General features: G+C 34.2%; 2 protein-coding genes across 2 annotated transcripts; both read left to right on the top strand.

The window, feature by feature from the left end:
* The first annotated feature begins 1567 nt into the window (after nucleotides 1-1567).
* On the top strand, nucleotides 1568-8863 carry LOC112012683 (ras-related protein RABH1b). Its single transcript, XM_024045071.2, has 6 exons — nucleotides 1568-1832; nucleotides 2867-2937; nucleotides 4524-4612; nucleotides 4966-5077; nucleotides 7565-7655; nucleotides 8348-8863. The coding sequence occupies exons 1-6, from the start codon at nucleotides 1716-1718 to the stop codon at nucleotides 8492-8494; spliced, it is 627 nt and encodes a 208-aa protein (XP_023900839.1). The 5' UTR covers nucleotides 1568-1715; the 3' UTR covers nucleotides 8495-8863.
* A 4643-nt stretch (nucleotides 8864-13506) lies between these two features.
* Nucleotides 13507-14869, top strand: LOC112012676 (dehydration-responsive element-binding protein 2A-like). The gene is made up of 2 exons (XM_024045064.2): nucleotides 13507-13636; nucleotides 14023-14869. The coding sequence occupies exon 2, from the start codon at nucleotides 14073-14075 to the stop codon at nucleotides 14814-14816; it is 744 nt and encodes a 247-aa protein (XP_023900832.1). The 5' UTR covers nucleotides 13507-13636; nucleotides 14023-14072; the 3' UTR covers nucleotides 14817-14869.
* The last annotated feature ends 5290 nt before the right edge of the window (nucleotides 14870-20159 follow it).

Below are 20159 nucleotides of genomic sequence, written 5' to 3'. Positions count from 1 at the left end.
AAATTTTTCACCAAGATTGAAATGTGTTGGGCTCGTGTGGTTTTTGCTTTTCCTTTAATTGGAAGGAACAAGCAAAGCACAGGTTTCACTTGTCACTTCATTTAAAGGTGTATTTGCTTTTTGCTCTGTGTAAAAACTTGTTTGCTAGAAGTTTCTTATAAGATAAAAGTACAATTGTTACTTAGGGCTGATTAGGGACATGAAAAACATGACTTACTGGTCTAATCCAAAGGGTCACAGGCAGATTCAACAGGTGGATCGATCAAGTGGCAGGTTTATTACTTTAAAAATATGGGTTGTGGGTCCGATGTTGGTTGCAAGGAACTCCAACCCATGCAACTTGACTTGACCAAAAATAATGTTAGTATTGCTCCGTAATTTCATTTAGCATTAGGGTTATTATAAATCTATAGATGTGTCCCAGTTTTTTTTTATTCTCATTGACGTTACTCATTTATTTGTGCCAATCATACTCGTTATTGAAATAACCCATCTCATTTTTGCTAAGGCTTTGCTTGGTAGGAGAGAATGGAATGGAATGGAAAGAAATAAAAAGAATAATTTTAGAATATTATTCCCTTCTCTTGTTTGGGAGTTTTAAATAAGGGAATGGAAAATTTATTCCCTTGTTTGGAAGTTTAAGTGGGAGAGAATGGAATGAGTAGGAGGGAACACTCATTTCTCTTTATTTCCTTAAAACCTCACATTTTTATTCCCCCGAAATTGGGAGGAATATGAGGGAATGAAATTAAATTTAATGATTTTTTTAATAAAACTCCCAAAATACCCCTATATATTCAACCATTTATTTTAAAATAGGGGTCTAATAGTAATATTGTCGTAAAATGATTCCATTTCATTCCCTCTATGTTGCTCCCAAACAGGATTACTTACATTCCATTCATTTTCATTCCTTTCCATTCCTTTATTTTAAAACATCCAATCAAGGTTACTTAATTCCATTCAATTCCATTCTTTTCCATTCTTTTCCCTTACTTAAATACATTCTATTTCATTCCATTCCCTTATGATCATCTCATTCCATTCCATTTCATTCACTTATGAACTCCCAAGCGGAGCCTAAAAGTCATTGGAATTATTCATCATATTGTCGAAACTGTCTAAATCTTTATCCATCTAACAATTCTCTCTATCTATCATGTTGTGACTATCCAATTCATTGTCAATTGAAATCAAATTGCTCACATAAAAATGGTGTACACTAAACTTCAATTTACTAATAGATTGGCCATAAGTACGAAACTTTCCAATCTAAATAGAGTCTACTCAAGCGGTGGGTTCATTACAATTTCAACATGTGTCCTTATACCCCCATACAATCAAGATTTAAATAAATAAAAACTTAATCAAGACTCACATAAATCAACATTCTGTGATTTTGATTGAAACAGTTGGCAAATAATTCTTTTTCACATTTTGCAATAAAAAATGGACGGCAATCCCAGCACCATCATGTGACTTGAGCCGAACCAATTCTAATCCAACCCGACCCGAACCAATAGAACTGACTTTGTTTAAACACGCAAAGGACTCTCCATAACAACTCGGACAAAATTCAGTTCTATACATTGGCCAAAACGATAAACTCTCTCTCTCATTTCATCTCTCAGATCAAATCAAAACCAAAACCAAAACCCAATCAAATTCTCTCTAACACCTTACTCAACCTTGCTTCTCTCTAAGAAACAAAAAAAATGGCACCAGTGTCAGCCCTGGCAAAGTACAAGCTGGTGTTCTTAGGGGACCAGTCAGTTGGCAAGACCAGCATCATCACCCGCTTCATGTATGACAAATTCGACAACACCTATCAGGTTCTTCTTCTTCACAATCAGATCCGCAACCCCACTTCTTTGAAATTAATCAGATCACATACTTTTGCGATCTCTCTGTTTCACTGATTCTCTGATCTGCTTCGCTTTTTTAGCTTTGGATTCAATTTTTTCGTTTCTGGGTCTGCCTCTGTTTGCTTTGTTATTTGTTATTTCTTTGTGTTTGGATTGAATTTTATGCATACGTATATATGTGGATATACAATTGTTTTTGGGTAATGAGAATTTGCAACACCCATGTTAGCCTTCAATTTTATGCATTGCCTGGTCTCGTTTACAATGAGACCCAGTTGTTATAGCAATTGAATTATCAAAAATAGATAGTTTCTGAATGTTTGATGTTTGAATGGATGAGTGTCCAGAGGGAACATTCTAGATGACAAGTGAATGAAATCTTGAAAGGTTAGACTTAGATGAACGAGAGTTTACATGTAATGTTCTGAGAGATCTATTGTAATCGTTATCGATTCATTTCTTTGAGTCAGATCTATGGCATACCCACAAGATTTCTCTATGTAATATTGTGTACTACCTTCTATGCTATTGCTAAACTTGCTTTCTTGTCCAGGAGGGTAAGTTTTTAAATAACTTTGTGATCATATCTTGATTAGGGTTATTTTATAATTTCCAAGGTGCTTATTTCATGGCAGACAGTAAATCTTATTAGAAATGCTCATTTTGAGCCTTTAATTTCTTGATGAAGGGTATGATTATCAAGAAATAATGGGTTATGGTTCTTGATAAATTCTGAGGGGGAGGGGAGTGGGATTGTATGCTGCATTTGTTGTATTTCTCTACAAGGTTATTGAAGAAGAAGCTGTGTCTTGTAGAAAAATATCTCTTTTGTTATAGCTGTTCCTTCTTTTCTTTGTTTTATTAATTGTTTTTTTTATTTTAAATTTAGTAATGCGCTGGCTGTTTATCCTTTTTGAGCATGCCGGCATTTTTTATCTTGAACTAGCAGATGTTTAATTTTCTAAAACCTTTTTATTTTTATTTTTGGTGGTGATAATCAGGCTACAATCGGTATTGATTTTCTATCGAAAACTATGTATCTTGAAGATCGAACAGTTCGGTTGCAGTTGTGGTAAAATTTGGCACCTCTATATATATTACCCTCACTCATCCTTTATATGTTTTCTTATTTTCCCTGGACTTCATTCCTTACTTATGTACATGAAATTAGCAAAATATTTATTTAAAATTGGGGCAAACAAGTTTTATGTGCTGAAATCAATGCATAAAGGTATGGTGACAGATGGGTGATTACTAACGTCAAAATGTTTATGCATACCATTTGGAAGTTATGCTAAATCTAAAGGGAAATGCCTTCATTCAAACTTTAAGCATCTTATGTTGCAAAGTGGATGTTTGTTCCAAACTGCTTTTAACTTGATTTCTTTCATCTTGAGCAAGAGAAGGTTAAAAGGATTGTACTACATTTGCCACCTCCCCAACTATCTACTTATAAAAAAAGATTGTACTACATTTGGTGGATATGGTTATAATACAGCATGTTAATTGCTAAATTGCTTTCGTTATGAAACTGAGCTCCAATATTTAATCTGTGGAGATCTCACTTTAAATGCTTGGAGCTTGCTTCTTTACTTTTAACATATGAATTAAAGCATGATTAACAGATGCATGCAGAATATGTCTGAGCTTCATTTTTATGAACTTTTATTATAGGATTAATGCATTGAATTTATGTTGTTGACTGAAATAGCATAGAGAACTTTTTAATTATGCTAGCTTTCCTTGTTTTATCAACGTTCTTCACCAGCATCAAATAACAAGCTTATTTCTTTTTATTATTTTTTTTTCTTTTTCTGTGTGTTGCTAGAGAGATTTAAAACTACATTCCCAAATAATTTATGCCTGATCAAGTACTTTTCTGGCTCTCATCTCATCATTATTAATTTTGTTCTCTCAAGAAAAATGAGCCTTTGATTTTAATCTCATAATTTGAATGTTTAGTTTCTATTTTGTTAAAATTGAACTTCGATCTTCTTCTCAAAAATTGAATCTGTTATTGAGGTCTAAGCTGTTATTTAGTAGCAAGGAAACTGGTGTAAGTGAAATTATCTGATCATTGGGTCTCCACCTACTACCACTCATGTACACTGAGAACATAAAAGGGGGTAAAAAGATCCTCACTTGATTTTGCAATTTCTTTTTCAGTGGACCTTCCTGGCATGGTCTCTAGGAGGGAAAAATGACCATGGCATCGTATAGTGCAATGAGATCTATGTCAAATATATGGTGCATTTGTATAAGCTGTTGAAAACTGGGTTTTGAGTATAAATGAGCATTTGTAAAAAAGCTATGAGGAGTTGTGGTTGCAAAACAGAGTTTTGGGTTCTTAAAACACTCTTTTAATCTTCCAAACGGACCCATAAAAGAATAGCCATCTATCTTGAAAAGTATACCCACTGCCTGCTTGAATTGTATATATGTCCAGTAAGTTATGCTAAATAGACTTGTATTATTCTGCATTCCTCTTTATTTCAGTTCCTTGGGAGTTGATGTCCATTATCATATGATCAAAGACATTATTTGCTTTTGTAATATTGGCACGTACAGTTTATAAGATTTTTCTAGTATAGGATAATGTTTGTGCGTGTATTTTTTAATAAATTTTTTGAAAGGTTTTATTATGTAATATGATGACAGGGATACAGCTGGACAGGAAAGATTTAGAAGTCTCATTCCGAGCTACATTAGAGATTCATCTGTTGCTGTCATCGTGTATGATGTTGCAAGTATGTAGTTTGGATTTTGTCCTCCAGTTGATTATTTACTTGTCACCAAATTATTTGTCACCCCCTCCCCCCCACCCAGGTTCATGTGCACATGTTTGTGGGAATATATATCTTTATAAACTGCATTCCAAGAATGATTAAGTCCCATGTGTAGTTGCTTATTGCCTATTTGCATGATCATTTCTTAAGAAGTAATAAACTTGTGTCATTGTGCTCTTTTGTGATTTTAGACCCATCAACATCCAGGCCTCTTGCTTAATCTCTCTTGATGTGAATCATGTTTTTGCATAATTGTTGGGGCTTGTTGCCACATGCTTGATGCAGACTGACTATTCTGGTGCTCTATGATTTAGGCCGACAAACATTTCTAAACACTTCAAAGTGGATTGAAGAGGTGCGCACTGAGAGGGGCAGTGATGTCATCATTGTCCTTGTTGGGAACAAAACTGACCTTGTGGAAAAAAGGTTAGAGAATATGAATTGGTGGATGGATTATATATGATTGACTTGGTTCACAGTGGACTTTTTTTTTAGTTTCTTTGTACCTGTTATAGTATGTAGCTTAATTAATGAACTAAGTGCACAGAAACAGGCTTATTGCTAACAGTGTTGTCATTACAAATTTTCTGTTAGATTGTTAATTTAATTTTTTTTCTCTGCTACACTCACTTCAATGATGCAGGACAACATTGAGCAATTGAATAATGCTATCTACAATTTTTCTTATATTATAGGCAGAGAAGGGAATAATCCCAGATAGCTCTAAAACAAGGTTGAGTGTCTTGTAATTTTAGGGTTTCAATAGATTGGGGAGGATTAATGTAGGCGAGGTGAGTTTTAATGATACCAAGTTTCAATGGCACTTTGCTGGAAGTTGAGAATAATTTTGCTTACATTTTTTTGAACAGTGTTTGCTTTTCAAATTTTGGTCAGTAGAACAAAGCCTTAGGATGGTCGGGCTTGGGGTTATGAAAAGTAGAGTCATTGGTTCAAAATAGTAAGGTTTTATTCTATTTTTCCTCTTTTTATAACTAACACTTATAGAAAGAAAGAAAAGGGTTGTGGTTGAATAACTTATTCCCTTAAGAGCTTCATGTAGCTGTTTCTATGTGATTTCTTTTGAATTGAAATAGATTCTTTAGCTGATTAGTGCTCCAGCTACTACTGTGAGTAGGACTTGTAAATTTGAGACTATTAATTTAGAAACTCAGAGTAATAAAACAAAGCCAAAGGCTAAGCATAATGATGTGTAGTGCACCTATTCCTTAATGGGATCCCTGCATTTTGTTTCCTACAGCACTTAAAGACAAATGGATCCAGTATAAAACAACAATTCAGCAAAAGTGATTCTTGGTCACTTTCTTGATATTAAAAAAGTTTGCAAATCATTCCAAGTTTAGAAAGACTTTTTGAAAATTGCTGGTTGGGTTAGGCTTGTCAATAAAGGGATAGGAGTCTCAGAGCAGTGCTTATTCTAAGTAGGACTGCAGACAAGTCAAGTGAAAATTGGCTACCTTTAAAGATCCCTTTCATACTATTTTGTTTGTCTTGTTTTTGCTGAAGAAGAGGCAGAGCTACAATTACTCAGAGTTATTCTTCCAGTAGAACTCTGAAAGTAAAATAGTTGAGTGACTAGACTTAGACATTCTTGCATTGTTACTTTTCTGGGAAGAGTTGGGAAGAACTAGACTCAGGGATTCTTTTTGTATGTGTCATACTGCTGACTGATTTAGTATGAGTTTTGTGAGAAGGTAATGGACTCCTAAATAATGCCATGTAAAGTACAATTGGATGATGTATCTGCATGGGATATGTAAAGACACCATTGGAGTTTTATTTTGTGAATATACAAATTTAGAAATCAGAAATTTCTAGGTTGAAGTAAACTGTAATGAAGCACAGGGAAAAGGAAACAAGGCATATCCTAAGGGAAGGACTGTAGATGGAGCAGATTTACTGAAGAGCATAACTTACATGGTTAGAGGGTGTGACGTTGTGAGTTCAAAATCCACTGAGTGCATGTGTAACTTACCAATCATATTAACTACTCACTCTTATCATTATTATTCAATGTGAGTGGAGTTTCACATTGAATAATAATGATAAGAGTGAGTAGTCAATATGACATAATTGGGCCCAAACTTGTAAACTTAAGCTTTTGGGTTAAACAATGTCCCTATATGTTATATTAATTACTCAATTGAAATCTCCCCAAGGTGTTATCTCCCCAAATATATATATATATATATAGAGAGAGAGAGAGAGAGAGAGAGAGAGAGAGAGAGAGAGAGTTTTATTTACTTTCTAAGTTGCTTCTATGAATCCCTTTAAACTAATTGAGATCAGTTACATGTATCTATCTTTGCTAGTTTGCCTTCTTAAAGGCCATACATCGAACACTTATCTGTTTATCATAGCAGTGATAGTGGTTCCATCTAAAGTTCACAGAATCTCTTTCATTTGCTTGTAATGCTTTGAATGGAATTATTTAGGCAATCCTGTGTATATCCACTTCAGTAAAATGACTCTAGGCTATCCTGTGTAATGCTTGGACTGTATGTATTTGTTGATGTTGATTATTAATGAAGCTTCAGTCACCTCCGTTTAAGATTTATGGATTTATTCATTTTGAGGAAGAAATCAAAACCATGAGCCTTGCTAGACCTTGTAAATTCTTAATTATTGTTTACTATCGTGACCTAGGCAACTGCCCGGGAATACCAACGACCTAGGGCATTAGGACATCACTTGGGTGAGACTTTCCAACACATAAACAGATTTCAAATGCATCAATATGTGTCTTTTATAATTTACTTACCATTAAATACTCCAGCTTGAGGTACTAAATGCTTTCTTTTTCTGTAAGCTGGTCAAGTTGGTGTTCAATATAAAATATGCATTTCCCTATGTTTTATCAACAATATTCTCATGTACAAATTTGGAATTCCACAGGCAAGTCTCCATAGAGGAAGGAGAAGCCAAAGCTCGTGAGCTTAATGTAATGTTTATTGAAACCAGTGCAAAAGCTGGCTTTAATATAAAGGTATACTCTCTGCTTGAAATCCTTTTTCATACATCATTGTAGTCAATTCTTAGTTTCCTTCCAAGTTGAAACTTCGCAAAATAAGGTTTGATATTTTCATGAGGGCTCTCAGGTCAACCTTTGTCTCTCTATCATTGATAAAACATATGTGGAATGAACATTCTTTGCCATTTATCTGCTGTATTATCATCAAATGAGATGCTGCCAATAGTCCATTAGAGCATCTCAGGAATTAGATGCTTTTGACCATCCTAGTTGGTTAATTATTTGACAAGGAATGTCTTGTGTCGAGGGTTAATTTGACCATTTGATATTTATTCAACTTATCATCTACTTCACAACTTATCATCTACCTCATGATTATGATAAGCCTCTATAGTCTTAAAGGTTTGGTACACTTATGAGGGCCCTAGATCAACCTTTGTGTTTATAGTTTACATTGGGATAAACATAAGTAGAATTTAATGTTGTTTATTATTTATATGTTACACCATTTTGGATAAGATATAGCAAATAGTCCATAATTCTCTTTAAATTTGGTGTTTTACTTGCTGCTGTTTTGGGTTTATAAAAAAGATAAAGTAGGCAGACTTCATGGATGTGGTTCCTTCATTCTGATGCAAATGTCTGAAATTATTAACTTGGTTTGCCTTTTCTTTTAATATTCAGCTTATTAATGAACCTTTGTCCAGGCACTGTTTCGAAAAATTGCTGCTGCTTTACCAGGAATGGAAACACTCTCTTCAACCAAGCAAGAAGACATGGTTGATGTGAACTTGAAGTCTACTAGTGGTGGTGCAACACAATCCCAGCCCCAGTCAGGTGGATGCTCTTGTTGAGTGCGGCATTGTTTTAAAATTTTGAGCAACTATGCTCTATTTCTTGCTGTTTGGGTTTTCAGCCATCTTCGCCCAGATCTGTAAAGGTTTCATTTAGATTCTTTTTTCTTCAAAATACTTCTTGTCAGTTATAATCTTTTACTGCATTGCTTGGGAAATTCTCTTAGGGAACACATGGGTCTGAAGAGCTAGGTATACAACTAGCATTGGGGAATTTGTTGTGTTGGTTAGACGGTCATAACCTCTGAGATATTTAGTAAGATTTACTGACTTGAATAGATTTTGGTATTAAGCATTTGTAAAATGAATATTGGGTACACCCTGCACTCTTCTTGCCTTTTTGTATTAGAGATTTTGAGTTGGTTAGAATTTTTTTTTTTTGGATAAATAACATAATAACTTTTTATTAAAGAATAGCCAATGCAAGTACCCTAGAAATGTACTACAGTGGCAGAAATTAGTAACCCAAATTACAATGATTAAGAACATGGAGGAAAAAAGAAGTGCATGAAAGTAAAATGAAGGTAAAACCAATCTCCATTCAAGGAGAGTATGGAAAAAAAAAAGGACTTTATATCAAGGATTGACCGTTCCAAGTCCTCAAAGCATCTAGCATTCCGCTTCGAGTTGGTTATAATTTTCATTACCAGCAAGATGTGCAGTAAGATTTTTATATTTGAATAAATTCACTTTTAGCATTACCAAGATTATGAATAGGTTCTAATGTTCTTATGTTTTGATAGAAGAGACTTTTGAGTTGATATAGCTCTCTTTATTTAAGTTAAATAATTTAACTCTCTTGGGATTTTACTCTATTTAAGTCAAGTAATCGGTGGAAGAAGAGTAAGTGAGAGGGTTTCTGGCTTATATTTAATAAATCTCATCTACTCTTCTTCCACTGATTACTTGACTTCAATTAAAAAAAGAAGAAGAGGGGGGGGGGGGGGGTGTATGGGTTTGAAGGGAACGTAATTTTAATTTAAAAGACAAATTTGGCTCCAATTATGTTTGAAGCATTGGGCTCTAAGCCTCTAACTGTTAATAGGGAGATTGCATTAATTTTTGTCATGTGTAATGTACATGACCTATTTAATCCAACCAATTAAGTGAGTCATATGCAAAGCATATGACAAGATACATGACATTTTTCCATTGGTGATTAGAGCCCAAGACTCCAAAAATATTTGGAGCCAAATCTTTTCCTAATTCAAATTCATCAAGTATGATGATAGAGAATTTATTTCAACAAATTGACAATTCAACCAATGATATAGGTGTATTTTAATTATATGACATATTGTCAAGAGTTTAGTAATTGTTTTTAGTAATTTAATAGTATTATTTGATTTCATTGATGAGAATGTTCAAGTATTTCTCCTCGCTTATTATAACAACTAAATATAGTCATTAGACTTATTTAAATGATTTAATGAATCATGTAATTATAATTAAAATACACATGGATGATCATTTGAATTGTGTAATCCACTTGAATTGTGAAGTATGTAGAGTCCCTCACTTGGCTTAATCTCAACAAACCATTTTGTGATTCATACAAAATACAAATAAGGTTATTACAAATCTCACCCTTGGGATTTTATGCAATTGCCCACGTAGTCTTGATTTTCAAATTTGAATTATCAATCCTTAGAATATTATGTTTATGACATACAAAATATTTTTGCTAAAATTTTCCCAATAAATCCTAATGAAATTAATCAAATTATATGTACATGATTTTACCATACAATTAATTTATACAATATATTAAAGTAGAACTGATTAGTGTCTTGGTTTGATGATAAAGAGTTATCATCAGGAGCGGACGCCATGGTTTGAAGCTCTCTAAAAAAGTAGAACCATAATAAACTATGGTGTTTCGACCCAAGAGATGGAGGCTTCCAGGCTTTATACTTCAATTTATTTGTACCGATCAAGAATATCCAACAATGGGAGGCCCAAGAGTTGGCAATGCTGCCATTGGGATGAATGGATTGAAGTTACTCTCTTTATCCTTGCTTTGTGAATGATCCCCTCTTTCCCAAGAAAATCCAAGCTGGATCACTTTCTTCCTAAGAAGGCTTTTCCTCACCATGCTTATATCTCTCTCCCCTAAATTTTTCCAACCCTTCCTCCTCAGTCTCTTTCCCTTTATATACCCAGCCTTGAGTGGGCAGGTGGGGCCCACTCAATATTTTTGAAATGACACCGTTGGAACTTGCGCCAGCCTCCAAATTCGTGTTTAGTAGGCGGATTTCCCCAAGGCATTATATCATGCCTTCGATAATATCTTGTGGTGATCAATTCGGGCTAAGTTCTAAGTTCTGTTTGGGCCTTTCATCGTTGTTCAGTATAGCTGATGGTCGGTTCATGCCTTTCAGCAGAGTTCGGTGCAACTTGGGTGGGTCTGACTTAAATGGGCCATGATTTTGGGCTGGGTTTTGATTCATGGACCATACATAAACACTCATTGTTTACGGCATGGACTACCAGGGTATCTAATTTTGATTGTGTTCTAATTTTATGTTAAGTGTTGTTTCAGTTAAATTTTACACACTCTAATTTTGTTCTAAATGTCGATCCAATTTAAAACTACTCCTAGCCATTTCTTCTTCAAGCTCATTTTAAAGTAATTCAAGTAATCTTGATGTTTGTGGTCGTGACATGTGTTGTGTTTTCATAAGCCAATGGCTAGACTCAGATTCTTTTTGGATAGTCAAGTTCGATATCCACTCCAATGGTACACCCATTACTTCTATCCTTATGGGTCACCCAAAAAAGAAAAAAAAAAAAGAAACAAAAGCAAACAAATATCTTGCAAATTTATTTAATTGTAGTTCTTAAAATCTAAAATTATGTAGTATGAGTTTATTAAATTCTACTGGTAATGTGGAAGTAAGAGACTTAAAACCGCTTGTACTCTGAGCGAGTAAAACAAAACATGCCCAAAATCTAAGACTATATAACCCAGGTTGTCTAATTCCATTACAAGCTTAATTTACAACTTACCCAGAGTGACAGAAGCTGATAACATATTAACGATTATGAGCGAGAAAAATGCCAAGCCAACAAGTGCCTTTATTATACATAGAATCGCATCTCTACTAACAAAACACAAACAACTAGAGGAGACATATATTAATGTACAAGGTATATAATTACTAAATAATATTGAAGTCGCTTTAGTAAATAATTCGTGGAATATTTATGGATTTTTCAGTAATCCAATCAATTTTCCATAACTTCTAATTTTCCAAATAAGTTTCCAAGTTTGAGGGAAAATTTTATCCCAGTCACTTGCTAAACGTTATGATAAGGAAAATGCGAGTTTGGGAAAAGTTAAAGGATGACATTGATTTATGAACTATTTCTATTCTTTATAATTTCTTGAAGGGAATAGAATTTTTTTTTTTTGAATATTTTGACAAATTTTTTTTTTTTTTTTTATATTTTCTATAAAAGTGGTATTAAAACTTTTCTAAAATAATCTATTAATAAGTGGTCTAAGTGTACTCGTTAACCGACTTTACAAATTTTACAATATAAATCTTATAAAATGGTGTGACAATTAATGTAATTGATAAATTTTAACCACCTCATAATGGAATATTTAAATTATCTCTTTATGATTAGTGACACATAAGTTTAAAAATTCAAGGGTTATGCTAACGAGTGCTCTTAGGGCACTGGTTAATAATCTATTTTAGGAAAGTTTTGATACTACTTTTATGGGAAATGAAAAAAACTGTCAAAATATTAATTACTTTTTCTTTTTCATTTCCCATAAAAACTTTCTTTAAATTGATTATTAACCGTTTCTCAAAAAATAAATTGATTATTAACCAATGCCCTAAAGGCACTTGTTAGCATTTTCCTAAATTCAATACAGTAAAACTTGTAGTATCTGTATCACTACTCTTACGATAATAATTTTTTGTAATTTTTACACTGAATTAACTAACTTGACACAAAAATTTAAATTTTTTGATTAAATGGGACATGTGGCAAAATCAGACCCTAATTGAAATTCAATTTGAAATATAATTGGATTTTCTCTTAACTTTAACTATTAATATATATATATATATATATAGATGACTTATAAACTTAAATTGTTTTTAGTTAAAAAAAAAAAAAAAAAAAACTCATAGATATAAAATCATTCAAAAATTATGATTTTATTTTTTTATTTTTATGGTTTACTTATATTGGACGCCTCGCCTTTTATACTAAATTAACTCATTTGGTATAAAAATTAAAAACACTTAGATTAGATAGGACACATGTAGCAAAATTAAACTCTAATTGAAATCTAATTTTTACATTGAATTAACTCACTTGGCACAAAAATTTAAAAACTTAGATTAGATAGGACACGTGGCACAAAATTAGACTCTAATTAAATTTCAATTTGAAATCTAATTAAATTTTCTCTTAACTTTACCTATTATTATATATATAGATTAGACATAAACCATTTACTTAAAAAAGAAAAACTAAGTAGTTAAGTAGTTTTTATTTATTTAGTTATTTTTATGGAAAGTAGTTAAGTAGTTATTACCCAAGCCACCCAACTAAACGTATTACCAAAATAAAAAACAGTTTATTAAATTTTCAAGTGGTTTACTTAATTTAAAGTTTAGGAAATTTAATATATTACTTCAACAAAAATCCCATTTTAAAGAGTGTCAACAATTTCAAAATATATATTTTTTTAAATTTAATTATCTTGACATCTATAATCATGCGAATAATTTTTTTTTGGGATATAATTAAGTCCACATTATATACTGTATTAATTTAGCCTATTTATTAGGATGTAAAAAATAGTGACACGGGGGGAAAAGTGGCGGTCAGAATCTCGGAAAAAACGAATAGAAAATCGCCACGTCAGACGACAAACTAAGTTCCCTGTTGTAAACCCCACACAAGTCACCTACGGTCCAACACAAACACATTGGGAGAAGGCTATAAATAGGCGGCTTTGTCTTTTGCTTGCACGCACAAACACACACTCTCAAAAACAACACTGAAAACAGAGACAGAGCACTCTTTTACTCTCACTCTCTCAAAAATCAATCATCCCCATTAATCCGATATTCACAAAGGGCTTGCTTTCTTCTTCAACTCACTCTCGCTGAGGTTTGTTTGTTTGTTTTGTTTTTTTTTTTTCTTTTCACTGTTTCTATTTTTTTTTTTTTTGTTCTTTGTTCTATATTTCTCCTTTTCCGTTTCGGTTTCGGATTTCTTTTTTTTTTTTCTGGGGTTTTTTTTTTTGTATAAAGCTTTGTGATTAGTTTGGTTTAGGGAATTCAAATATTGCTTCCTGAGTCTTTAGGGTTTCTGGGTTTTTTTTTTTTTTTTTGTTGAATGTGGGTATTATTAGAGTTTTCTTCTTGGTAATTCGTTTATATTTTCAAATTTTTAAAACTGTTTGGATTTTTTGGGGTTTTTTGGAAAAAGGGTTTGCGATTATTCAATTGGGGATATTCAATATTGTTATCTGAATCTGGGTTTCCATTGAACAGAACAGGGCATCATTGGGGTTTTAAGGGTTTATAGTGATCAAGGTGTGGCCATGGAGTCTTCAAAGAAGAGGAAGAGTAGAGGTGATGGACTGTCTGTGGCTGAGACATTGGCCAAGTGGAGGGACTACAATGCTCAGGTTGATTCTTCGGCCAAACGTGCACGAAAGCTTCCGGCTATGGGGTCGAAGAAGGGGTGTATGAAAGGGAAAGGCGGGCCTGAGAATGCACACTGCAATTATAGAGGGGTTAGGCAAAGGACTTGGGGTAAGTGGGTTGCGGAGATACGCGAGCCTAACAGAGGAAAGAGGCTTTGGCTTGGCACATTTGAGAATGCTGTTGATGCCGCCACTGCCTACGATGAAGCTGCTAGGATGATATATGGTGCCTATGCACGCCTCAATTTTCCGGAGTCTGTGTCTACAATAGCTGGCCCTACTCCTGTGGAATCTGAGGTTTCGGCTGATGAGTCTACTGCCACGCCTAGTACAATCGAGTGCACTGCCATGCCAACTACAAGTTGTTTGGTAGAGGATGAGTCAACAAGCTATTCTGAAAATGAACATTTTGATGTGCAAGAACTTATGGCTCTGTTAGACAATGATCCTCTTGGCTTCATGGATTCAGAATTGAGTTTTGGCTATAATGGTGATCAACCTGGATTCCCTGTCACCGAAGCTGCTGTGCCAAGTACAAGTAATTTGGTGGAGACAGAAACTAATGAGCCTACTGGTGTGGATAGTGGACAGCAGTACTTGCTGGATTTTTCTATAGATGACTTTTTTGTAGATCTCTGATAAATTTGTATTTACATACTGATTTACTATATAAATTTTCATTTTAATTTTCCCATTCGTTTGTTCTTCCTCCTTTCTCTTTATTTTATTATATTTTCATCTCAACTGATAGGTTTCTATATATTTCTATTATTTTATTTTCTTCTCAACTGATAGATTCCTATAATTGCCTGTTAATGTTAACTCTGAATACTCATTCCTATGGTTTGTGATGCTGTTAAGATCAGTTATTTTTTCTCTTATTATTTAAGTTGGGACTATTTTTTAAAATAATCACCTGTAGCCCAGCCTTCAAAAGGACCATGTTTACTAGTGGCTTTGCTTTTATTGATAGTCATTGCTTAGAACTTAAACTTTTCGAATCATCAATGATTTCATTCTATACACACTTTATTCAGAACCCTATTGATTTAAAATGACATTGCCCTTAAAGACTGCAATGTCAACATCACAGCTCATGCCATCTAATTGGTATTTGGTAGACTAAGCTTTGAAGAATTTTAACTTATCCAGAGAAAAAAAGAAAAAAAAAAGAAAAAGAAAAAGAAAAAGAAAGAACTTTTGAAGGGTTTTAAAATTTTAATGAGTCTTAGGTTAGCAAGATATTAGCTCTGCCTGTGTTGTTCACAGCAGGTCCCAAGCCCGGAAAAGGGAGGATGGCTGCTGTTGTTGTTGTTGTTGTATTAGGTGAGCTGGAATTTATTATTTGAGTGCGCAAAAGTTGGCATGCTATGCATGTACTCTTATAGTTTCTGATATATTGGTTGTTATTGAATAGCTGTTCATGCAACTAATAATTGCCCTGCCAAGTAAATGTTTCACTGATTATTTTCTCATGCTGCTTATTATGGATGTGAACATGGCTGTTACAGTTGAAGGTATTGAAGTTAATGGCAATCTTGTCTCTAAGGTTGCATTTTTCTGGGATTGTATGCTTTTTATTGCTAGACTTGCTTGTAAGTAAAATTATACACTTCTTAAAATGGAAATGTTTAATATTGGAGTATATGTTTATGTTTTTTCCCCACCCTGTCTGAATTATGTAGTTCCCACAAATGGTATGAACTAGAATGGTGGAAATTTGGGGATAAAAATCACGATTATTGCATCCTTTGGTTTTTTGCTATAGCCTAAAAAGTATGGTGTTAGGATGCTTTTCCCCAAAAGGTGACTAGCTCAATTTTGTATGTTCTTGCCAATCTCAGAATATGATATTATTAAAAGTGTTTTACAATGTCTGTTCGCGCTGCATGTTCAAAATACTTTTCTTATTTATACAAAAATATCCACTTACTGCAATATCCACTATTCTTGCCTTTTTGTATTAGAGATTTTGAGTTGGTTAGATTTTGTATTTTTTTTTTTTTGGGATAAATAACGTAATAACTTTTTATTAAAGAATAGTCAACCCTTACCCAAGTACACTGGAAATGTACTACATTGGCAGAAATTAGTAACCCAAATTACAATGATTAACAAGAACGTGGAGGGAAAAAGAAGTGCATGAAGATAAAATGAAGGTAAAAACAAGCTCCATTCAAGGAGAGTTTGGAAGAAAAAGGACTTTGTATCAAGGATTGACCGATCTGAGTCCTCAAAGCATCTAGCATTCCGTTTCGAGTTGGTTAGAATTTTCATTACCAGCAAGATGTGCAGTAAGGCTTTTAGATTTGAATAAATTCACTTTTAGCATTACCAAGATGATGAATAAGTTCTAATGTTTCGATAGAAGAGACTTTTGAGTTGGTATAGCTCTCTCTCTCTATTTAAGTTAAATAATTTAGCTCTCTCTCTACTTTAAGTTCAATAATTTAACTCTCTTGGGATTTTACTCTATTTAAGTCAAGTAATCGGTGGAAGAAGAGTAAATGATAGGGTTTTTGGCTTATTTAATAAATCTCATATACTCTTCTTCCACTGATTACCTTAACTTCAATTTTAAAAAAAAGGGGGGAGTATGGGGGTTTGAAGGGAACGTAATTTTAATTTAAAGGACAAATTTGGCTCCAATTATATTTGAAGTATTGGGCTCTAACCGTTAATAGGAATACAACATTAGTTTTTGTCATTCGTAATGCACATGACCAATTTAACCTAACCAATTAAGTGAGTTATATGCAATGCTTATAACAAGATGCATGACATTTTTTCATTAGTGATTAGAGCCCAAGACTCCAAACATATTTAGAGCTAAACCTTTTCCTAATTCAAATTCATCAAGTATGATGATAGAGAATTTATTTCAACAAATTGATAATTCCTAATGATATATGTGTATTTTAATTATATGACATATTGTCAAGAGTTTAGTAATTGTTACTCTCAAAAAAAAGTTTAGTAATTGTTTTTAGTAATTTAATAGTATTATTTGGTTTCCTGTATGAGAATGATGAAGTATTTCTCTTCGCTTATTATAACAACTAAATATAGTCTTTAGACTTATTTAAATGATTTAATGAATCATGTAATTATAATTAAAATACATGTGGATGATCATTTGAATTGTGAAATATGTAGAGTCCCTCACTTGGCTTAATCTCATTTTGTGATTCATACTAAATACATATAAGGTTATTACAAATCTCACCCTTGGATTTTTTATGCAATTGCACACGTAGTCTTGATTTTCAAATTTGAATTATCAATCCTTAGAATATTATGTTTATGACATACAAAATATTTGTGCTAAAATTTTCCCAATAAATCCTAATGAAATTCATCAAATTATATGCACATGATTTTACCATACAACTAATTTATACAATATATTAAAGTAGAACGGTAATAAATTGTGGTGCTTCAGCCCAAGAGATGGAGGCTTCTAGGTGAGAAATTATAGAGTTCTCTGGTGGACAAGTGATGTGGTCCATCATTCCACTAAAAAACTTCCACTTGTTTAAAATTGCTGAGTCAGTAATAATTTTTGTTTAAAAAAATTTCCTAACTAACAATTTTAAATAAGTGGAAGTTTTTTAGTGGAATGGTGGACCACATCACTTGTCCACCATGTGGATCTTATAATTTCTCCTTCCAGACTTTATTCTCCAATTTATTTTGTACCGTGAATTAAGAATATCCAACAATGGGAGGCCCAAGACTTGGCAATGCTCCCGTTGGGATGAATAGATTGAAATTACTCTCTTTTATCCTTACTTTGTGAATGATCCCCTCTTTCCCAAGAAAATCCAAGTTGTATCTCTTTCTTCTTGGGAAGGCCTTTTCCTCACCTCGCTCGTATCTCTCTCCCCTAAAATTTTCCAATCCTTTCCTTCTTTGTCTCTTTCCCTTTATATACCCAGCCTTGAGTGGGTTAGCCATCATGAGGGGTCCCTTGCCCCAAGCAAGTGGGCCCCTCTTTGCTGCATATACTTGGACAGGTGGGGCCCACTCAATATTCTTGAAATGACACCGTTGGAACTTGTGCCAGCTTCTAAATTTGTGTTCAATAGGCGGATTTCCCCAAGGCATTATATCATGCCTTCAACAATATCTTGTGGTGATCGATTCGGACTCTGTTTGGGCCGTTCATCGTTGTTTAGTATAGTTGACGGTTGGTTCATGCCTTTTAGCAGAGTTCGGTACAGCTTGGTTGGGTCTGACTTAAATGGGCTATGATCTTGGGCTTTTCTTTGATTCGTGGACTGTACATAAACAATTCAAATTAGATTTTGATTGTGTTCTAATTTTATGTCAAGTGTTGTTTCAATTAAATTTTACACACTCTAATTTTCTTCTAAATGTTGATCCAATTTAAAACTACTCCTAGCCCTTTCTTCTTCAAGCTCATTTTAAAGTAATTCAAGTTTTCTTGATGTTTGTGGCTGTGACATGTGTCGTGTTTTCATAAGCCAATGGCTAGACTCAGGTTCTTTTTGGATAATCAAGTTCGACATCCACTCCAATGGTAGTATGGTACACCCATTGGCTACTATAGTTGCTTTTTCTACTAGTAAAAAAATGATATAACGAGTGATAAAAATAATGAATTAATGAAAATAATAATTTTGCATGTAAATAATTTTAAATTATGAAGTAAATGAGAGGAGATATGTTAGTCTATAAGGCAAAATGAAATAAAGGAACTAGATTTAGTAATATTAAACAAGCATATTTATCAAGATTAAATGAATATAAATTTGTCAATGTCCAAGTTAATATTTTTGGCATAAGAAGATGTGTAGCAATACAAGTTAATGGGAGAGTATTCTCGTGCATGCGTAATTTGAACCAGGAGGCATATACAAGTAAATGTAAATTTGGAGAAATATACTAAGATGCTTGTGGCTTAGAGCATCCACATTTGGGTTTCTAAATGCCAAATGTTAAGAACATTTGGCATTTAAGCCCCAAAATCCATCAGCAATGGGAATGTCATATCTCAAATGCTAAAAAAAATTTAGGATTTTGCTACAGTGCCATCTCAAATGTAAGATGGCACTGTAGCTGGGTTGTAAAAAAAAAAAAAAAATTTTTAATACTTTTTTACCGGGTAATTTCTCTCTCCTCTCTCATTTTATCTATTTCTTTTCTCTCTCTTCCTTCTCTCTTTCTCATCCCCTCTCTCTCTCGCCATTGTCAATCTTCTCTCTTTTCTCTGTGCCAGATCGGAGCCCACGCCGAATCACCAAGCCAGATCGGCGTGGTGGCGAGGCTTCTAGATCGGAGCTCCCTCCTATTTTTATTAAATAATGATATCACTCTCTCTCTCGTTTACTCTTCTCTCATCCTTCTCTCTTCAGACCCAAAACCCATAGCTTTTGTGCTTTGTCTACTCTCTTCCTTCTCTCTTTCTCGGTGCAGATCGGTTGGCTGACGGATGCGATCGAGTGTGGTGGTTGATCGGTGCGGATTGGTTGATCGAGTGTGGCGGTGTGGGTTTGGGTTCGGTGTGGTGGTGTGGGTTTGGTTCGGCGTGGTGGTTGATCGAGTGTGGTGGTGTGGGTTTGGTTCGGCGTGGTGGTTGATCGAGTGTGGTGGTGGTGTGGTGGTTGATCGGTGCAGATTGGTTGATCGGTGCGGTGGTGGCGTGGTGGTTGATCGGTGCGGATTGGTTGATCGAGTGTGGTGGTGTGGGTTTGGGTTCGGCGTGGTGGTGTGGGTTTGGTTCGGCGTGGTGGTTGATCGAGTGTGGTGGTGGTGTGGTGGTTGGTCGGTGCAGATTGGTTGATCGATGCGGTGGTGCGCGGTGGTTGATCGGTGCAGATTGGTTGATCGAGTGTGGCGGTGTGGGTTTGGGTTCAGCGTGGTGGTTGATCGAGTGTGGTGGTGGTGTGGTGGTTGATCGGTGCGGTGGTGGCGTGGTGATTGATCGGTGCGGATTGGTTGGTTTGGTGGTGGTGTGGT

This window comes from Quercus suber, unplaced genomic scaffold (genome assembly GCF_002906115.3).
Source record: "Quercus suber isolate HL8 unplaced genomic scaffold, Cork oak 2.0 scaffold_59, whole genome shotgun sequence".
NCBI classification, from domain to species: Eukaryota; Viridiplantae; Streptophyta; class Magnoliopsida; order Fagales; family Fagaceae; genus Quercus; species Quercus suber.
Note: the sequence above shows the minus strand (reverse complement) of the source record. Positions and strands in the feature narration are given on the sequence as shown.